Genomic DNA, 21,024 nt, shown 5'->3' with positions numbered 1-21,024 from the left:
TAATGTTTCCCATATTCTCAAATAGGATTTCATGCATGCAGTAGCCTCTCTGGGATAGTTTAATGCTAAATGTCCTTGGATTTAGCGTCCTACATACATGCAGTTGCACAGACAGCCAACAGGGGGCAGCCCATAGTAATTAACGGAGCATCTTCGTCTGACGACCATTACAATCTGTGTTGTCAGCCTCATATTTATCTAAATGACTGGTCTATAAGATCATATTTAACGCTTTCTCGATAGTTTAGCATTTTAAATTACTTTATACCCCTCAGTTGACTTTCCTGTTATGTTCATCAGCATTTAAGCACCTAAAAGTGAGCTATAATTATTTTAAACTTTTATAATGTTATTAATTTTGCGTTCACAGCCTTCCTAAAATACCATAACGCTGTTTCTATCCTACAGAATAAAAGGCAAAGACTGTTAATAATAATAATAATAATAATAATAATGATAATAATAACAAAAATATCCACACCCAAATGTGAGCATAAAAACTAACTGGAAATGAGCCTAGATGACTTCAGATGTAGTCATAAGATTTTTTATTTATTATTTATTTTTGTGGTCGTAGACTGAAGTGCTGATGCTTGGTTTCAGAGTCTGCGCACTCAGACTACTGGCAGGCGTCAGATGATCAAGTGAGAAGCGCTTAAAAAAACAACAACTTCCGCTTTTGGTTTTCAAAATCAAAGTGTCTCGATGACCTCATTGTGCAATAGAAATTCTAATTAGTTTCTAGTTCATATTGAACTAGTGTGGCAATGATTGCAATATTATTATCATTATTATTATAACTATCATTATTAGTAGTAGTGGTAGTATTGTAGTATAGATAACATTATTCCATAATATAGGTAATAATATTTTATTGAACTAATACAACTATTAAATAAAAAAACCAAAACACAAGAATAAGTGGAACATGATCAAAGTTCCAGAGCAATAAACATTTATGAATACAGTTCGTAATATGACTTCAAAATATTTAATTATGGAGAATTTAAAAAAAAAACAAACCAAAAAGTGTAAAAATAAAATAAATGTGAAAATATACAAAAACTAAACAATAAAAGAAAAAAAATACAAAACTTTATGTTGAACATCCTCAGAGGACAACACCATTAACATTAAAGCTTTTCATAACTTTACGAAAGGAATACATTTAAAAAAATGTAATATATTCAAGTATAAAAATTGCAAAAATAAATATGAAGAAAAAAAATCTCAAAGATTAAAAACATGATGATTATGTGACAATGATCTGTTTGTAACTTTGTAAATAATCAGACATTTGAATCTTTATCAAACTAACCTCGAATTATTCGGTGAAACCTACACCCTTTTTCGTAACCAGTGTGATCTGACTAGGAGGGATATTGTCAGGTGTTTTGTTTCCGTTTGTATATGGATGATCTTCCTAAAACATTAAACAAAGTGAATACTGGAAGTATGATGTGGGGGTCTTATTAATCATCCAATATAGGCTGATAGTTGTTCCAGCAGCTGTTCAGGGTTCACTTAATTTATAATTTGTTGAAGTAAACTCTAATTTTCGCTAATTCTGTTTGGGTGATCATTGTTTAAATGCATAGACTATAGTTAGATATTTGGATCACAGGAATGATCTCTCTGATGATCATCATCATAATCCTTATCCCTCTGAAGCTACTGCACCTCTGCACCTCATCCTTTCAGTGGACTGTGTAAAAAGTCCACTGAGCTCTCTCCTAGACATCTTCATACCTCCACAGGTATGTCATATGGACCTTTCTGCTCTGCCCTCTCAATAGCTGATCTCACTTCCTCCTTAGTAATCGTCTGCACTTCCTTATTTACTAACTTTCCTTCTCTCCCTCTCAGGAGCTCCTCAAACTACTTTATCTTCTCAGTGAGGAATCCAACCTCATAAGAACATTTAATAATGTTAATCTACAAAAGTGACTAAATACTAAAGGTTCCTGACGTGGACATGTAAGGATTTTTAGTTATGGGTTTTATTTTCATTCAATAGCATAATATCTAAACCAAAAAAGAAAAGAAAAAAATGACTTCACTTTGTACGATTACTACTTAGAAGCTTTTATTTTGAACGCAGGATCATATCATTTCCGATCCTGTTGATCTTTTGTGTACATTGACGCGGTGTGATCGGCATCCGGAGAAAGACAACGGCTCCTGGAAGCTGGAGACGAGAAATCACTGATCTTTGTATTTGATGTGTACCTGCGGTGCATATTTTAAGCCGCGTTTGTCTAACGATCAGGGCTGATCCCAACAGGCCTTCCCTCGTCGGCTGAGCCGCCTCTCGTCAATATTCGCTAATGGGAGGTCGGCTAACTTGACGATGACGATGATGGTGATGATGCATCAGAGGATTTATCCCGGTGTCTGACTGAGATGGAGCCAGCGGCGCTCGAGTGGAGTGGCTTGCTAGCCAGCTAGCGAGCTAACGGTGCCCTCCGGGATTGAGCGTGTTCCCGAGCAGACCGCGTTTTACAGCTAAATGGGTGCAGCCGCAGTTTTATCGCGCAGTATTTCCACCTTTGACCCCCACGTTTGATAGCCAGACCATGCCGACCTGCAAATACTGCTAACTGAGGTTAACCTCCTGGGTTGGGTACACGTGACAGCGTTTCTCTCGCTCCAACAATTAGCTGCACCTTCGGCCGTCCTTGGATGCTTCAGTGACGGTAACCGGGTGAGTAACATGAGCTACAGGACTTTTACTACTCAATTACAGGGGTCGGGCTATATTCTGGATGAGGCACACGGCTATTGCGCTTTGCAGAAGCCTCCAGACACCCAGCGCACGAGTTAACGTGTGTTATTGTCTCGTAAAACACTGAAGTGTTGAGTCTTAGCTGCCTATGCTGTGCGTGTCGCTATATTTCGCAATAGTGCCGATATTTATTAACTAATCCCGTTATGCTAACTCCACCGCTAGCTAGCATGTCATGAAGTATTCGACCGCGTCCCGAGCGGCTGGTCCTTTTATGGTGCTGTCTTTGCATAAAAAACTGTAAAAGATTAGCAGCTAGCAGACTGTCGCTAAGAAAGAAGGAGCGGGCATATTTAAGAGTAAATCTTCATTATCAATACTGTGACTGCAGCGTCCAGGACGCGTGTGTTACATATAAATTCCGTGAAATAGCCTCAGCCTCAGCCGGTTAGCGGCAGACTCTGCTTGGTTTCCAGGGTGTGTGTACGTATGTGTGTGTAATAGCTATGAGTAAATTTGGGGATTGGTTCAGAGAGTTTGTGTACAGTGAGGATAACGTGATGCAAGTTGCACACATGACTTGTTTCCTGTCTTGTGAAACAAGTCAGTAGGAGAGGCTAACTGCTGCCGTGCGTGTGTCCTTTTGCAGACGGTGTGTATCAGGATGGCACAGCTCTTGGATGGGGCCGGGAAACTGGTCTGGGTTCTCCTCAGATCCGTGCTTCGTTTCACTTTTATGTTCATCAACAACTGTGTAGCCATCCCATCCTACTGCTTGTACCTGCTGCTGCTTCAACCCCTGAGAATATGGGACAGCTCCGTTTTCTGGCACATTGAAGGCGTCATGTTCAAGTGGTTGCTGGCCATGGTGTCTTCATGGGGTTGGGTTGCAGGTTATACAGGTAAGATGTTTTGTTTTTTTCCCTTTTGTCATCCATTGTGCATCACTGTTACCGTGTGTGTGTGTGTCTGGATGATGGGTTCAGTGGTGACCGTCTAATAATGCAGGAGACTGCTCTAACACCAGTATGAGCTTCAAGTCTTTTCTTCACATAGGACCTGGAAGAAAACAGGCCTATGAGGTTTCTTAGGAAGTTATTGCTATTGGGAAGATATTTTCAAAGTCTTCAAAAGCTAATAGAATTATTCTGTTTGCTGTAGGGAAAAGCACACATTTTTAATGTAAAGAATTTGCTTAATGCATATAATATCAACCCAAAACATGTTTGAGAGAAACGAATGCTTACTGCTGTGACTCAGATGTACTTACATGAAAGAGAGAGAGACGAGCATTGGCTAATACCTCCCAGCATCGTGACAGCAAAACATTGTGTAAACAAGTCATTTAACAAAGTTGTTGTTTGCTGAATGTCCTAGTGTAAAAACCCGCTCAAAAAGTTACAGCTATTCACTTCTAAGGCTCTTCTGAAGAAGTATTATCTTTGCTATATTTGCACCACATACATTTTCTTTTTCTCAACAATCTGCTACTGGCCAAAGGAGTCACAGGTTTTCTGTGTGGCACGGTATACCACTTTGTGACCAACTTCACCTAGCAATAGCAAACTAGTTGTGGCATACACATTTTTCCATAGTGACCGATGGTTATTGTGGCGTCAGTTGCCACGCTCTAGGCCGAAATAAACGGGGCTTTAGCATTTGATTTCAAAGCACCTTCAGCAAGCACTTACAACTAGCAGAAGAATGCAAATTTTTCTGTAGCAACAGGTGGTTGCCAACTGGTCTCTTGGCCCGTGTAACTATGTTTTTATAATGTTTTTTTTATACTGAACATGGACTGCAAAATAAAGGGCTAATATCATTGTTTAAAATAACAGCAAGGCCATTTATGATACTGATATATTTGTTTGTTTGTAATATCTTTATTATGATAAATAGTGTGAAAGGATTTTAAAACGCTTCCGCTATCTTTATATATATTTATATAGCTTAAAACTGATGCAGCGTCACAGGTTGATATAAGACAGAGTAAATGGGGTAAATTTTATAATTTTTCCTCTTTTCTTTTTTCTTTTTTAATACCAGTTGTTGAAAAAAGGAGTCAATAAGGAAGCTATTTGTCTATTCTTGGACATTCCGAGTTGTGGAAACATGTTACCTCTTCCAGCTTCAGCTGTATGGTTAATTGATTAATAAGCTACTAATGGGTTGGCCAAATGATTCAATAAAAATAAACAGCTCGTTCAATAGATGTTTTATTGATCCCACAAGGAAATTATTGTAAGATGGTGCAAAACTTTTCTATATACAACAGTTCTTAAAAAGTAAAAATGAAGTCAAGTTTAAGAAGAGTAAAAAGCGTGACTGAGATTGTGCAACAGAGTAAAGAAAGAGAGATTGATTTAAAAAGAAACAAAACAATTTGTTTTGATCCTCAAGTACTGCAGCTGCACTTTGCCCTACTTTCGGTAGAACTTTTTCAAATAATTGCGGTTACTTGCTTTAATAACTGATTCTGTGTAAGTGGTGTTGTATTGAAATGCATTGCTTCCTGTTTATAAGGTTGAATATATTTCTTCTTGATTATATAAGAATTGTGCATTTGCAGACGGTTCATTTAAAGTAGCTGATCATTGAATATTTCAGTAATTGTTTCAAAATTATAGATTAAGAAAACCTTTTTGTGATGATTTTGTGCTTTTCTTTGTCATTTCTATCAGTAAATTAATTCCATATAGCTTTGGGATTTGTAGTCAGACACAATAGGACATTAAAAAGCGTCTGGTGCATTCAAAAAATTACATTGCACATTTTTCACCCTTTTTGACATTTTATAGGTTAATTAAACTGATAGTGTAGTTGCCAGATAAATCAGTAATGAAGCTAATTGTTGGTATGCTCCCTAAGTGACAGATGGAGACAGAATATCAGACACACTCACCTGACAGACACGAATATCACAGGTCATCGTTGTTTCCACTCGAATGGCTGGTTGGATATCTTGACGTGACTCAGGCTACAGTCGGGTTCATTTATATGGAGCAAAATGCTTACAAACTGCTAAGTGGTGAACATAGGAAGCAACAAGGCATGCTAATTAATAATTCAAAGCTTTCACTCTATAGAGCACCTGGACTTGCGTTGAGCAATATGTATTGCAGGCTCTGATCGACAGCATTTAGGAGTGAGATATTTGGTCATTAAAGTTTAATACAGATTTTAAAGGTATGACATGTACTGTAATTTGCAATCTGGTACTATTCATAGTATGTATAGCTATGTGTACGTACTCGTATTTGTTTTAGATCTTTTAAAGTGATGAAACCCAGATAAAATGGGATGTTAGTTACATTAATGCTTTGCAGTTTTGAAATTTTGAATATCACTTTCAAGCAGGGGTGTCAAACATAAGGCCCAGGGGCCAGAATCAGTCTGGCAAAGAGCCCACTGAACAGCTCTGGAAGTGTGAAGGAGTGCATAGATTTATGAGCTTTTAATTCTATTTTTGTAAGTTTTACATCTTTTTCTATTAATCATTCATACTATGCCAAATTAAATAAGTATTAGATAAAAAATAAATGATAGTGAAAACTCTAAGTTTATGGTTTTTACAGTGGGTCCACAGGAAAAAGACATTTTCCTTAAATTAATGAAAACTTTATATTTAAAAATTACAGCATTACAAATCACGATGGAGAGAAATAAATGGCTTACTGAGTCCCCAATTAGATTTCCAGCCAACTGAAACCTTGCCATTACCCATGCGGGGAGTTGTTTCAGCTCAGTCTCATTTAAAAAAAACAAATAAACAAACAAAAAAACATAATAAAAATATATATAACCAATACATAAAAGGGTTAAGAAAAACCAATTTTTATTTTATTTTATTTATTTTATTTTATTTTCACAGACGCTGAAATGTCAAGATTGTAAGTGTCAGTACAAATGTGTAGGTATTGCATTTCAGTAGGAAGTACATTTCATAACAGAAGACATTGTGTCATTTTGTTCAGTGAAAGCAGGGTGGCATTACCATGGCAACGGAGAGAGTCCTTTTCTTTTTAACCCAATCCAGGATCTTTTTGTAACCCTAACCAAGTTTGTTGCAAATGCCTAAACTTTACCAACGGATTCTTTACAATAAATAATTAATATTAATACAAATTTTACAAAATATGTGAGACTCAAACGTGGTTGCACTGGACAGTTCCAGTAGGACTAACTTTGAATCGATTAGATATCGAGAAAAGACGAGCAGTCGGCGTTTGGTCAGTTTGAAATGTTTGCTGGGCAGATGGACATAGGTGCAAGAGATAAGCCAGCTATGATGCAACATCATCATTATTATTATTATTATTATTATTATTATTATTATTATCAAAGTCTGAGTAATGTTATTGTTATAAAAATTGTGCCAAATCAAAGATGTGGAGCTACCTCCTGCAGTTTTATTTCTGCTTAAAAGCTATGTAAATATACTTGCATAGCTTTTAAGAATCCAAGTTATCATTATGCAGCTCCAATTTGGTTTGAGCGGTATAATTACAATTGAGGATGGTATCATTATGCACCTCCGACCAAATTTCATTTGTGGCTTTGATGCTCAGACAGTTCTGACATGTAGAAAAAAAACAAAACATAAATAGGAAAAGACAGAAAAAGCATTAGATGAACTGTTCAGTGGGCAGTCCTGGTTGTCCTTTTGTATGTGACAGTCTGAATTTTGTGCTCAAGGGCACTGGGACAAGGTTGAGTCAGTTAGCACTGTTACCTCTAAACACAAAGCAGACCTGCTCAAACACCAGTTCCCCGCATTGTCTTTGCAATCTTTTAGTGTGGACGACGCAGCACTATTTCAGTGCTCTAGTTTTTGTCCAAGGTCACAGCTTTCGACATTTATAGTCCATATTTTTCTTTCCGTGTTCCATAAATCTTGTAGTCTGATATCAGACTTGATCTCAATCTTTAATCGCACATTGCTTCTACTCTACCCTTCCCTTAGAAATTAGTTAATCTGATTTTTTTTTTTTTTTTTTTTCCCCCATAAATCTTCCCATAATTTTAAATCAACACTAATAGAAAGCCTTGCAAGCAAAAGTGAAAACAGTTCAGCACCTTCATTTGCAGCAGGTTCAGTGGCCAGACTTTACGGTGCTGAAAACAAGCGAGTATTGGTTGCTTTAAATGTTCCAGCCGTGGAGTCTAATCATTGCTGTTTGGCTAATAGTTTGGCTCCAAATGGGTCTTTGGGTGGGTGACTGTGACTGTATATATGATAGGTATGGTATGCAGACCAAACATGATGCTGTGCTGTCCGTGGTTACTGTTATGTGGGACTTTTGGCAAACAAAAATGTGTTGTAAACTTTGCTGTCGATTCATCTTGATAAAAACTCTTTTTGCAGTTTTGTGTAATCGGTAGAATCCTAACTGGCATTTAATCTAACAATAAATTGGTCAGATAACCATGTTTTAAGAAACTGTGCTAAAACTCTGCTTTCTCTTCTTAAATGTGGATATTTGCTGTTTGCTGGTTTGTTTTCTGTTTCGGTTTTGGTCACACAAAACAAGCTGTTTATGTACTTTTGAAATGATTTTAATTCATTATTTATTTTTTGTCCAGTCATCCATCCTGTCTTATGAATGAGCTTTTTCCAGATTTTACACAGTATCCATGGTCTGCACCATCATGACCTCACAAAATGTCTTTTTTGGCCATAACTCAAGAATTCATCAATAATTTATGATGAAATTTCACATAAATGTTTAATTGGATGGAATGAAACATTGCATTTTGACTGAAGCATTTAAGCACAAGGTTGGGATTTTATTTAAACCAATTAACTGACAGCATAGTGTTAAACAAGGAGTCCTCCTAGCTGCTTGTTGTTTTTATTTATGATGTTCTTAAAGACTGATAAGTAAATATGATGGATATAAGTTGGAGTCTGTTCAGGCTGTGTTTGCAGTCCAGAAAGTCTAGAAATATGTCAGGAAGGACTCTGACAGATTAGTACGCTGCAGTCTTAAAGCTATGCTTTTGGTTAACTATCACACATGACGGATGTTGCATCACCTCCTCTGGAGAAACAGAACAGTGGTGCTTTGTAGATATCGTGGATCATTTTATCAGTAACAAACACTCGCATGAGGATGTTTTGGTGATCACAGGGGCAGTTTATATAAAATTAAATTATGATTCCAGATTTTCTCACAGTTTGAGGGTGCAAGTGAAGGCTGAGGGTTAAAGTAGTTATGTTACTATGAGGTGAATGCACTCTTAATCTCTGTTTATTTTTTAATGTTTTGTATTTTTTTTAACTAGACACTCAACCCAGAGCTGCATTCTTTCCTAATTAATGCACAGTTGTGGGAATTTTGCACCTTTTCAGGTTCTTTGGCTGCTGATTAAAATACAGTCTTTTTGATTTAATTTGAACTATTTTAAATTAAATTTTAATTTTAAATACTACTGGCACTTTGTATTAATTAATATTTTTATTTATTTCATTTTTATTCTGACAGTCCTATTGAGTAATGTTAAAAATGCACTGGATTATTTTAAAATTCATGTTTTCTGTGTCATTAATTTAATTTACTGTGGGACGAGACAACAAGGTGATATTCACAGGTGGGCAGACTTGAGCAGCCTTGAACAGAAGGATTGCCAACAGGATGCGAAGATAAGAGTTATTGAAATAATTGTTGACTAATCGACTAATCAAAGAAAAATTGGCAGATTACTCAACTACCAAAATAATCTTTAGTTGCAGCCCTACTGATTATAATGGAAGCCATGCTGCAGTATTTGACTGCTGGAAGGCTCCCCTCTGCAAACAGGTTAACCTGTGAGAAATGATTAACTAGATTTGTGTAGCAGACAAAGCACTGATCAGCAGTTTCTTTTGACCAGAGGTTTCACAACTCTTATGTTCTCTCATAGACATAGTTACTATTGTTGAGGAAACTAAATGATGACAGCTGTTGGAGTTGAGCTTTCAGTACAGTGATGTCACTGCACGGTGATAAATGTTAAAGTTCACCAGTGTGTGAATGTGTGTGTGAATGGGTGAATGACTGGATATGTAAAGCGCTTTGGGGTCCTTAGGGACTAGAAAGCGCTATATAAATACAGGCCATTTACCATTTACCAAAGTACTTCATCTGTAACTTAAGCAACTGAAGCATTTGGACGGTTCCAGCCTGTTGATTGAAAGAACTATAACTGCTCCACCAGTGCTGCTAGCTGGTTGGCATGACTCAATAGCTAACATTAAAACACAATTATGATGCACTAACAGGTGTTTGCCTGTTTCACATGTAAAAAGGGCACAGGTACAGTTACATTAAGGAAAAAAGTGCTTGATAACAGCAGCAATAATCAAACCGCCACAATGAACAAGTGACACATGCCTCATGTCACCGTGAGTACACGAAGGTGCCACCCTGTACAGCCATAATGTGACACCTTATACATAATCAAGAGTGTGCGATACATCAGTGAGGACTGCTCACCCTTTATTCCATCACCTGACTCACAAAGGCGTGTCCTGCTGTGTTACACTCTCACAGGATGTATTGCATATATTCAGGGCTTGGGTTTCAGAACGAGTATTGCACGTGATTTAATCCATTACCCCATAAAAAAGAATTAATTATGATGTAAGGCATTCTCACATTTAAACCAGAACAGAAGGACTTGCTGGTAGCACTGCAAAAGTGGACTGATGCTGCTTGGCGTACAGTCTGTGTGAGCTCTCGTGGTAGTCCTGCAAATGTGCTTAGTAAAGTAAAACAAAATCTGCTTCAACTAATGAGGGACTGTATGCCATAAGATCAACAAAGTTCTAGTGATGTTGATGATAATGTTATTCCTTAGGATCCTCAGACACATAGCAGTAAGGTGAATCACCTAACATATTTCAATAAATGAAGAAACTCAAAACTGATCCCAGTCTAACAGAAAAGGTGAATTGTTGCTGTGTTTTTGGTCTTGCTGCTTGCATAGTTGTGGGTGGTGTCATAACATCAACAGATAGCTGATGTGTGGAGTTGGCATGTTCTCCCTGTACCTGTGAGGATTCTCTCTGGCTTCCTCCTGCAATCCCAAAACATACATGTTAGATAAATCTGCTATAAGCCTGAAAGGTTCTGTCTCTTTGTGTTAGTCCTGTAATGGACTGGCAACCAGGATGTGCCGCTATCAGAGCGTAGCAACATCAACTAGCCTAGACACAGCAGTTCAGACTCCAGAGGCACGTGTTAGGCTAACGGGCTCAGAATATATCAGTGGCTCAAACTTATAATGTTGAAATGACTTGTTTGAATTAGTAAATTACACAGTGCTGAAGTGCAGAGGACAGGAAACGAAAAGCAAAGACAATGATGCAGCTCAATGAGAGTATCACTAAAAGGAGAAGTGGACAAGAAATTGCACCACTTTTTGTTTAAGTATTTTCTTGAAAGAGAACGACAAAAGGAAAAAGACAGTGTGAGATCTGTAATTAAGCTCACAAGTAGTATTCACACCTAAGTGTTTGAATCCTTCCTATAAATCGTGTATTGAAGCTGTAATCTCAATAGCAGGGAGCCTGTTTCTTTAACATTAACGTCTACAACTACGAGCATGCTATAAATAAGGTTCAGTATGAACCCTGAGATTCTGTGTTTGTGTTCTGCTGATGCTTCTTTATTTTTTTTCTTTTTTACAGCATGTTTTGTCCTTTTATTTGTGTGCAGGTTTACTTTATGTCAGCAGAAATAAAACACAGATGTGCTGTTATAGCTGCGACAAAGAGTGGCCGTTAGAATTCATTAGGCCCATTTTTACAGGATAAATCTTGATTGCCAGGACTTTCATGCATCAAATATGAACTATCCCGCTATTAAGAAACATATGTTAAGCAAGGAAGATGCCTCAGAAAGCCTCAAACGTGTGAACCTTAGTGCTCGGTGGAATGTTGTTGTTGTAGTCGTTTTTGTTGTTGTTGTTGAAAGCATTGTAACTGTGGTCTGATCAGACTGTCATGCTCACAACAGGTGCATTAAAGCCAGTGGGATTAAGTTTTCATTTCATGTTGTGAGTGGGTTGACTGTCTGACCTGCGAGGAGATCAAAGATGATGACTGAATGTTCAGACTTTGCACACTTGTTTGCTTTCGTCACTCTTTGTTCACCGGGAATGTGACGTTTCCAAGAGAAGCAGCGCAACTATATACAAGTCTGAGTGTGTGGACTGAATGAAATCGTTCAGAATTGGTATCTGTAAAAGCTGTACTTTCATTGGAATTTATCGCCACTTAAACACCATGTGAGCAGCATCAGTATGTTAGCAGGAGAAGTATGCAAACCACAGACAGTATAAAGAGTCGACGTAGCTTTAGCTGGCCTTAAAAGATACTTTCCTAAGGATTTTATGGGCTCAGGCAGTCATTTCATTACTTGGGGGTCTTACAGGCTTGTCAATCACAAGTTGTTAGCCAGCGAGCGTGCAGCTTCACAGTCACATTGAACCCTTGCTCGTCACATGCAGTTTCAAAACACCAATGTGGCAACACTGAAAACTTTCAACTCAACAAGGCTCCACGCTGTCTATGTCACTTTATGCCACCCACACACCAAACTGCTTGCTAGCATTTATGCAGTCTTACAACTACTTAGTTGCAGTTATAGTATGATGGAAGATATTCTGCATCCATGAATTCAGAAAGCCCAGACTTTTCCCCCCTCAGTTTCAGTCATTGAAATCAGAATCTGTAAGTCTATAACTTGACTTTTTTTTTAAAAAAATATATGTCCCGCGTCTAACAAGGTACTTTCGGCTACTACCTCCTTTGTACATCCATCTGCTGTGGCAACCTCTTGACGTGTTTGATTTGGCACTGATTTTATGGCCTTCCTGATGCAACCCTTATAGAGCTGCCTTGTATCTCTTTGTCTCTAGCTATAGTCAGACATTGGTCTGCTATACAAAAATCAGGCAGGAGAACTTGGTGTTACAAATCCTGAATGCAAAATGGAAACATTTTGATATGCCATTAGACTTGGGATGTTTTAGTTTTACTTCCATATTAGGGCTGCTTTGGGTTTTTTTGTTTTTGTTTTTGTTTTGTTTTATTTCCTACAGGGTATGCAAAGATGCTAATGCTGAACAGTCACTTTCTGGCACCATATGGTCAAAGTTTACAAACCTTGCAAAGGTCATAGAATATCTGATACTGATACTGAACAATGAACTGATCTAATTAGTTTTCTTCTTTCTTGAGTACCAGTTGCTAGCAGGAGAGCCAGCAATGTCTAGACAATGTCTTCGTTTCTGGTGTTCACTTATTTTCTTCCTATATCAGCGCTGATGTATCTGTATTGTCTGAGTGACAACACCTATCATTCAGGAGAAGTCTGCAGCAGCTACCCGTGTCTTAATGGCGAGCATAAATAGAATTGATCAGTGGTATACTGGTGCCGTCGGAGTTTTATTTTTATTTTTTGATTCTGATCAGTACTACTTTTGTTCCTTCTACTTGATCAGTAGAAATTAAAATCATAATAATTTATATTAATCAAGATTAAAAGCAAATTGCCAACAAAATACAGGTTCAAGCTTCTCGGATGGGACTATATGCTAGTTAGTAATCTGATTACTTTTTGGTATTGGAAAGCGAAAAGTCAGGTTAGCCTTTCAGGAATGTTGATTCCTTCTTGCTGTCTACGCCCAGTACAATTATTGTTTTATAGAGACAATAACATGCTGATGATAACTTATTATCACGTTGTTTTTCTGAATACCTACTCAAGAATGGATGCTTTTGTGCTGATAGGAGTTTCAAGTGATTAGATGCTTCTAAATGATTAGAAGGATAATTAAAAGAACAATTTTGGATGTAGTGTTGTGCATATATTCTCTCTAATATCCCCATCAAAGGGGGATAACCGCGGATAACTTTCAGTGTTCCATGTTATGGCATAAGACTGAGCATGTTTCAGGTTGTCTGAGCAGTAGACAGTGGTAGGCTGGAGTAAATTCATTCTGAAGCTGATTTTCATTTGCCAAAGCCTCTGTACACCCACGGAAACGTTTGCAGTTACTTGGCTGATTAGACTTGTTCTTTGGACTGTGTGGGTGTCCACAGATCATCTTTGACGGACATTTCCTCGACTGTCTCGAGCTATTTGTGTTGCACCTGTTAGGCTGAGACAGCTTTGCTCTCTTTTCAGGATTTCATCAACCTCCGTTTACGTCAGTCTTTGTCAGCATTCTGTTCCGTTTGACCTCAGCGTTGCTGGTATTTTGAGTCATTTATCCTACTGGTTAACAAGGTCTTTGTCCTCGGTAATCAAAGAAATGCATATAGATGAAAGCACCGATAGAATATTCACTATAAAAACAACAGCATGCACTGTTAAAAGCTTTTACCTAGAGAAACAGTACTGTCGGTGTCTTGGCACCACTTTGGTAAATGTTTAATGTGTGTAGTGCATGAAAACATACTGTAGGTTTAAATGGACTTGGAGTCATGTCTTGTATCATGAGTGAAGGAGTGAACCAGAGTGGAATAATGGCCCTGCGGCTCGGGATCAGTGAAGAGGGCGATAGCATGAATGGAAATTAACATCTCTTTTGTTCTGAAGCCCTGAAACGTGTTTGCATAAGTGGAGGCTGACGTTTAAATCCCTGGTGTGCAGAGAGAGACTGTGGGGTATTGATGTGGATGAACACTGTGCATTATGCGGTAAATCCATGTTTTAATGTCAATATGTTGTAACACAACAAACTTTGAGAGCAAAATGATGAGGTCAAACTGGCTTTTAGCTTTTATTGAGAGTAAGAATTTAAAAGCAATTCATGATACTCCACATTCATTGTATTGACATGGAGACCTTGATAACTGGATTTAACCTGGTCTTATACTGTGTAGGGCTGTCTGTTCTTCACACTCACTGAACATGACTTGCTCCTGTATTATGAGAACAGAGTTATGATAACCAGTAATTGATATTTTCATTTAATTTCGTCCCTCAACCTTCATCTTAATGTTTAGAGACGTGCTATCATTGCTGCTGGACTTGGCGCAAAAAGAAAGGATAAAAAATCGATGTGGGGTAGAGTCCCCAGCCCAAACTATATTTAGTCATGAATGTATCCTGACCTGTTCGAGGGTTTTGAAGACAGATAATCATTTGAGAGTTTAAAAATAAGAAAAACTCTGTTGCTTGGATTGTGAGGTTTCTAAACTTTACTATTTCAGCAGCAATTTGAGGAATACCCACGGCATGTTACGGAGCACCTGTTCCCAAAATCCAAACTGCCACACCTCAATTTGAAATATGAAACTCCTCAGCGGCCCACACAAAGCTTTATTCACAAATCTGATCATCACGTTGGACTCGTGAGCTTTCTTTGTGTTTTCTTCCATTCATTTTGATATTCTGCTGATTTGCGCTTTGTGGGTTGATTTAAATTTGAAAGCTGTGCTTGAATTGCGTGACAGTTCCTTCTCACTGTCAACACGAAAATGAAAACTTCAGGATCAAACGGTTGAGTAAGAATGACAGTTGATAAATCTTGTGGCTTTGTTTCACTGGTTCTGTTTTTTTAATTGTAAACGTATGATGGCAACTCTCACTAAAGTTTACATCAGAAATCTATATCATACATTTGTCTATTGTAAATCCCTTCTTTGGCCCAACTTTACCGTCTTCCGAGGCCCACTGTGTGGCCATGAACCGCTTTTTATGTATATTATCTGTATTTACCAGAGCTTTATTAGTCTCAGTTGTGTGTTTACCTTGGTTGCATTAGATGTTACTAATAAACAGTAACATGGAGCGAGCTTTTTCTGTTAAGTGTTGTCAGTTGTTCGTGCTCGCAGCTACAGAGTGAGTACTTTAATATCTGCTAATGAAGTGCTGAATAAATTGCAGACTGAATGACTAAATCCTTTTGTGAGCATGCTGAACAGTTAGCAGCAGGTACAGTTACTCAAGGTTACTCAAGTACATTTAAAAAAATTAAATTAAAACGACAAGGTAATAACTGAGTCATGCAGAAACTGTCAATACTGACAGGTTGTTCAAATGTCTTTTTTTCCTGAACTCATGAAAGCAGATCTTATTCCTCTTTTAGAGGAACTAGAGCCGTGCCCATTCAGAGAGAGCGTAACCCATGTTTATTTACAGAGTTCCCCTAAATGCATCACATGCAGGGATTCACCGAGTCACTGAAATGAGGTTTTGTAGTTAACAAAAATGAAATGAAATGATCTCTGTTGCCCAGTCTTTGGCATTTTTCTAGTATGTTTATTCACAAAATAACAAGATATTTGCGATAAGCCTCATGAGGGTCTGCATTTATTTTATTACTGCACTCTATGTCTTCAGCTACACCCAATTCTGCTTGTTTTGGTCTTGATAAATACTTTTTTTTTTTTCTTGTAACTACAGCTAATAGCTTTAGTCTACTACTTCACCTTAAGCAACGATGATAGCGCTTGTCATCCAAAGACTTTCTATCTAGAGAAAGTAAAGGTCATAATTGGGTTTCGGCAATGAACCAGATGGAACTTGTGTTATTCATTTCTCAATTTCCCTCTGCATGGTTTCCATGCAGGTTTCCCCAGGCACAGGAGTATGCTCCTGCCTGCCTGGGCCTGTTGTCTCTCATCCCTCCAGTGATGGCAGAAGAGGCCAGTGGGGAGTGGCAGATGCCCTTGGGAGACAGGCTTCATGGTCAAAGTCCCTTCCTATCAGCGCCACCTGCTTTGCTTGACTTTTAGTTGAATTCTGTTTTTAATTTCACAAAATCCACTCTAGAAAGACAGCGTTTTTAAGCAATAAGTGTCTAGATTTAATCGGTAACTGTGCCACATACTTGTAACCAAATCCCCCCCCCACCCCCCGAATCATGCAGCTATACACTTTGGTGGAAAGCCACTTTTGTGAAGGAGATGTCATGATACCTTGCCAATTATCTGTCCTCGACAGAGAGAAGCAAGTATAGGGATGGACAGGCAAGGTCAGCGGTACACCGTTTAGCTGACCATAGATACCGGATTAGACATTGTGCCTGCAGCCTGGCTGTCATCCTGCTGCGCAAACTGTGTCATCTCTCAAAGACAATTTCCCTAATGTATTCTATCTGACAGATGACCCATCTTTGTGATATCACTTATTCGCCCACAAAAATAGGGACTTCAGCAAGCATGAAGGCATGCTCCTTATGAAATGACATTGCCTTTAGGGTACGTACACCCCATATACCCATGTCACTGGTATCACAGATATGTCATTTTTCGCAAAGTATGTGGCTGATGTCTGTGTGCGTGTGGATCAGGTGTCTTATCTTTGGAGGTTAAACAAAGGCCTAATTAAACATGCAAATAATAAATTCAGTTCTTTATTCTATTCTTTATTCTACTTCAGATCTTTTTATGAGGATTTGAGATGCAGGTACATTCAAATACAACCATGTGTTAGAGAAATGTAATTCAGCAGCTGGTGTATTGCTGCTGTTAGTTCTTTGTATTTTCTTCATTTACTGAGGCTTTAATATCTCAAATGTCTACCATGGAAGGAGCTTCCTCCATTAAGTGTCATCAGTTGTCGTTCATGCTTGCAGCTACAGAGTGAGTTCTTTAATAGCGCTAATGAAGTGCTGAATTATTTGTGGATTGGCACTGTATGACTAAATCACTTTGTGAACATGCTAAATAATTAGCAGCAGGTGGAACAAGTTAAAATTCAAAAGCAACATTTTTCACAAACACACAAAACACAGATCTTACTCTTGTAGAGGACCTAGAGCCCTGCCTGTAACCCATGTTTATGTAGCTGTCATTTATAGATGTAACCTAAATACATTGCATGCAGACAATTATTAAGTTATTGTTTGGAAAAAGAGGACCGCAGGAAGAATGCATTTGCTGCGTGCATGTGTTTTAGTGCAGAATCAAGAACTGGTCATGCAGATAAGGTGTGAATGACGACATCTGTCACACGAAACCAGAAACAATAAATCAAATGAAATCTTTGTTAGAACTTTTTGGCCTGCTCTCATTTATTGATAGCATTACAAAGGCATGTTCGAGGGGTAAGACTTGGTTTAGCCTCGTCCACATGTAAAATGTTTTGCTTGTCAGATCGTTGTTGTTGCTGCTGATGGTTGATTTCAGGCTCTGATTGTGCATCTGGTTACCGCCATGTCACCATATTGACAAAAGTATTTGCTGATCTACCTTCAAACACAAATGTGATTGAGTGACATCCCATTCTTAATCGTAGGGTTTAATGTGATGTGGGCCCACCCTTTGCAGCTGAAACAGCTTCAACTCATTTTGACCATTCATACAGAAGTTCCACACCAAGCTCGCTCATCCATATTTTTATAGACCTTGCTTTATGCACTGGTCATGCTGGAACAATGAAGTGACCATTCCCAAACTTTTCCAACAAATTTGGGAGCTTGAAATTGTCCAAAATGGCTTGATGTGCTTAAGCATTAAGCGTTATTTCACTGGTACTAAGGGAGCAAGCCCATCTCCTAAAAAAAAAAATACTCTATGCTATAATCTCCTCCCCCGAAACTTCACACTTGGCACAATGCAGTCAGACAAGTACCGTTCTCCTGGCAACCGCCAAACCCAGACTTGTCCCTCAGATTGCCAGACAGAGAAATGAGATTCGTCTCTCCAGAGTCTCCTTGAAGGGTGCGTGTGCAGTGTAGTCCACACAGACCCATGTGCTGCTCACTATATGGCATTTACACCACTCAGACCAGCGTACTCGCAAATGCTGAAATTGAAACACACCTTTAAGGGTTTACCACTCATTTGTTATCTTGAACTTGTGCTAAGAGGCTTTGGAATGCATCAAATGTCCTTATAAAGATGGCCAAAAATAAACATCCTCCTACACACGGAGCGGAGCAGGCAGCAGTCAGTGTAGAGGAAACACTGGTAACTGAGAAGAAAAAAAGGAGAGCTACTCCTCTGACGAACTTCAGACAATGTGCTTTACCTGCAAAGTTTGAATAAAATGAACACAGATGGACAAACAAAGACTGGTGTTCAGTTTTTTTCACCCAAGTCTTGTTTTGGGTTCCGCCTGTTATGTAAGTGACACAATGAACAGATTTAAAACTTTTATTTCAGGGACTTTTATTTGCTTGGGTAAAATTAGTCTTGAATCATAGAGTTGGGATAAATTGGCAATTAAGAAGGCTTTCAGTTCTATTTGAATTTATTTTAATTAGTGTGTCTTGAAGCTGCATCTTCAAGACTTCCTTGAAGATGCAGCTCATGCAGCTCCTGGCTTTTAGCAACTGCTCGCCACCTTGTGTTTGGAAACACTGAACTCGTTCCCAAGACCCAGAGGCAAAGTAAAACTAAAGATTTTGCTTTTCTCTTCGTTGAAGCCCTAATATTTCAGGCTGTTTTACATTAAAAAGCAGAGTGAGTTGTCTCAGGCAAAGAAGCAGCAGCAGAAGGAGAAGCTTGCCACATAAATTTCAATGGGAAAAATTGCAGCACAGTATTACGTTGCCCACTCCAGTCTAGTAGCAGTTTTGCTCCTCAGGCAGTTTCAGTTTAGTCATTTTTTGGTTTGACTCCTTAACCTCCCGTTTGTGTTCTGCTCTGTCAAATTTCCTGACCAGTTCTGTTCAACAATTTCATTTGGATAAAAATGGTTTAGTTCATCTTAAAGATGAACGCAACCGTTTTCCATTTTTGTCACCAGTCATGACAAAACAAATGTACATGATGATTGATTTCGTAATGCCCTCTTTGTACACCTCTTTTTATTAACCCTGAAGCCCTTGTATGTGTAAACTCACACAGTAGTGGGAACAAGAAACATGAGCTTCCCGTTTTAACCAAATGAACACAAAGACTTTTGCATGTTCTGTCTTCTCTCTAAGCTACCATGTGTATAGAAATTGTCATTTGAGCTTCTTCTTTTTTCTTTTTTTAATTTCTGCTGAACTTCAACCAGACGTCTAACATCTATCTGTATCTGGCAGTGCACAGTAAACTAGAGCTTTTAACAAATGTGTGAAAATCACTGACTTCCCTGGGTGCTACATATGACGAAGGACATTATTCCTGACCCCATTCTCCTGGTATTATCTGAGACTCTTGTGTGGAAAAATCTTCTGTCTTTATATCCTGAAATTGGAACATTTGCAATACACAGACCTGGAAATTGTCAGACCCTCCTCAAACTACAAGGCTCACAAGTAGACTATTGCAGCCCAGCTGAATTTTTCCACTCCTTGATGCTCTGTTAATGTGCAAAGCTGCTGAAGTGTGTTTAATGTGGAGAGGAAGCTTCATGTGTTCTCCTGCAGTGCTACTGTTGTCACCCCTTATCTTGCATGAACCATGTTTCCTTCATTGTTGCAGCCCCCTGTGTATTCTGACAACAATCAGAGGTGAATGTAGTGAAATAGCCCTTATGCTCTGTATAGAGGCCTGACAATGTAAATCAGAGAGAGATCCACTGCTATAGCCGCTGACGAGCACTGGACATTGTTAGACAGATCACACTTGACAGGTAGAAACATTGTATTACTTGGAAACAGTAACAAGTCTGTCATTAAGTTCATAGTAAAGGCCTGTTTAACAGTCATGATGGTTTATAATTATAATCTGTAAGGCTTCATGATTTTCATTTTATTCAGTTGTATTTTTTTTATTGAATTGAGTTTGGTTTCAGTTAGTTTCCAGAGTGGAGTTCCTCATTTTAGACTAGGTTTGGTTGGTTGTAATCTCTCCAGCTAGTTGTGGATCTACCCTGGGGTTTTCTCCTATTTGGGTGTACATGGAAAATCTCTCAAATGACTGAACTACCTCAACTAGCTCCTTTCGACACAGAGCAGCAGTGTCTCAATTCCAAGCTCTTCACCTTATCTCTATGGTGAATCCTAGCCATGCTACAGAGAAACCCAATTTCTGTTGCTTGTATTTTCGACCTCGGTCCTTTAGTCACTCTGAGAACCATAGTTTGAATGAAGGCTAACTCGTAAATTTAAATTTTGGCATGGCTCTGCTTTACAATGATAGTCTGGTATAGCGCTCTGCTGACACTACCTTGTGCTCCACCTTCATCTCACTCTTCGATCTGTTCTCAGTAGACTGTGCAAAGTTGTGTTTGACTTGTGTTAGCTTTACCTCCCGCAGTTTACACTCAACTTTGTTTTTGGCATGAGTCCCACACTACAGTGGATAACACTGGCCTAACGCATGCGCGATCAAACAAAACCAGTCCATCTGTTGTGTTGACGCCTTAGGGAAATAAAGGAGCAGCCCGAGTTTTTACATGTTTCTTCTGTTTGAACAGCAGCAT

The 21,024-nt window shown here is 38.5% G+C and overlaps 1 protein-coding gene across 2 annotated transcripts in view; it reads left to right on the top strand.

Moving 5' to 3' along the window:
• The first annotated feature begins 2,118 nt into the window (after positions 1-2,118).
• The window catches only part of lpgat1 (lysophosphatidylglycerol acyltransferase 1), a 57,745-nt gene continuing 38,839 nt past the window's right edge, over positions 2,119-21,024 (top strand). For both annotated transcript variants that reach the window (XR_003214118.1, XM_005474974.4), the window contains exons 1-2: positions 2,119-2,704; positions 3,375-3,627. Coding sequence is in view for 1 of the 2 variants with exons in the window: in XM_005474974.4 (XP_005475031.1) it covers positions 3,390-3,627 (238 nt within the window). In the remaining variant the exon portion in view is untranslated. The remainder of the gene's footprint in view (positions 2,705-3,374; positions 3,628-21,024) is intronic.

The sequence above is a fragment of the Oreochromis niloticus genome, linkage group LG15 (assembly GCF_001858045.2).
Source record: "Oreochromis niloticus isolate F11D_XX linkage group LG15, O_niloticus_UMD_NMBU, whole genome shotgun sequence".
Classification (NCBI taxonomy): Eukaryota; Metazoa; Chordata; class Actinopteri; order Cichliformes; family Cichlidae; genus Oreochromis; species Oreochromis niloticus.
The sequence above is the reverse complement of the archived record's forward strand: the minus strand, read 5'-3'. Positions and strand labels throughout refer to the sequence as shown.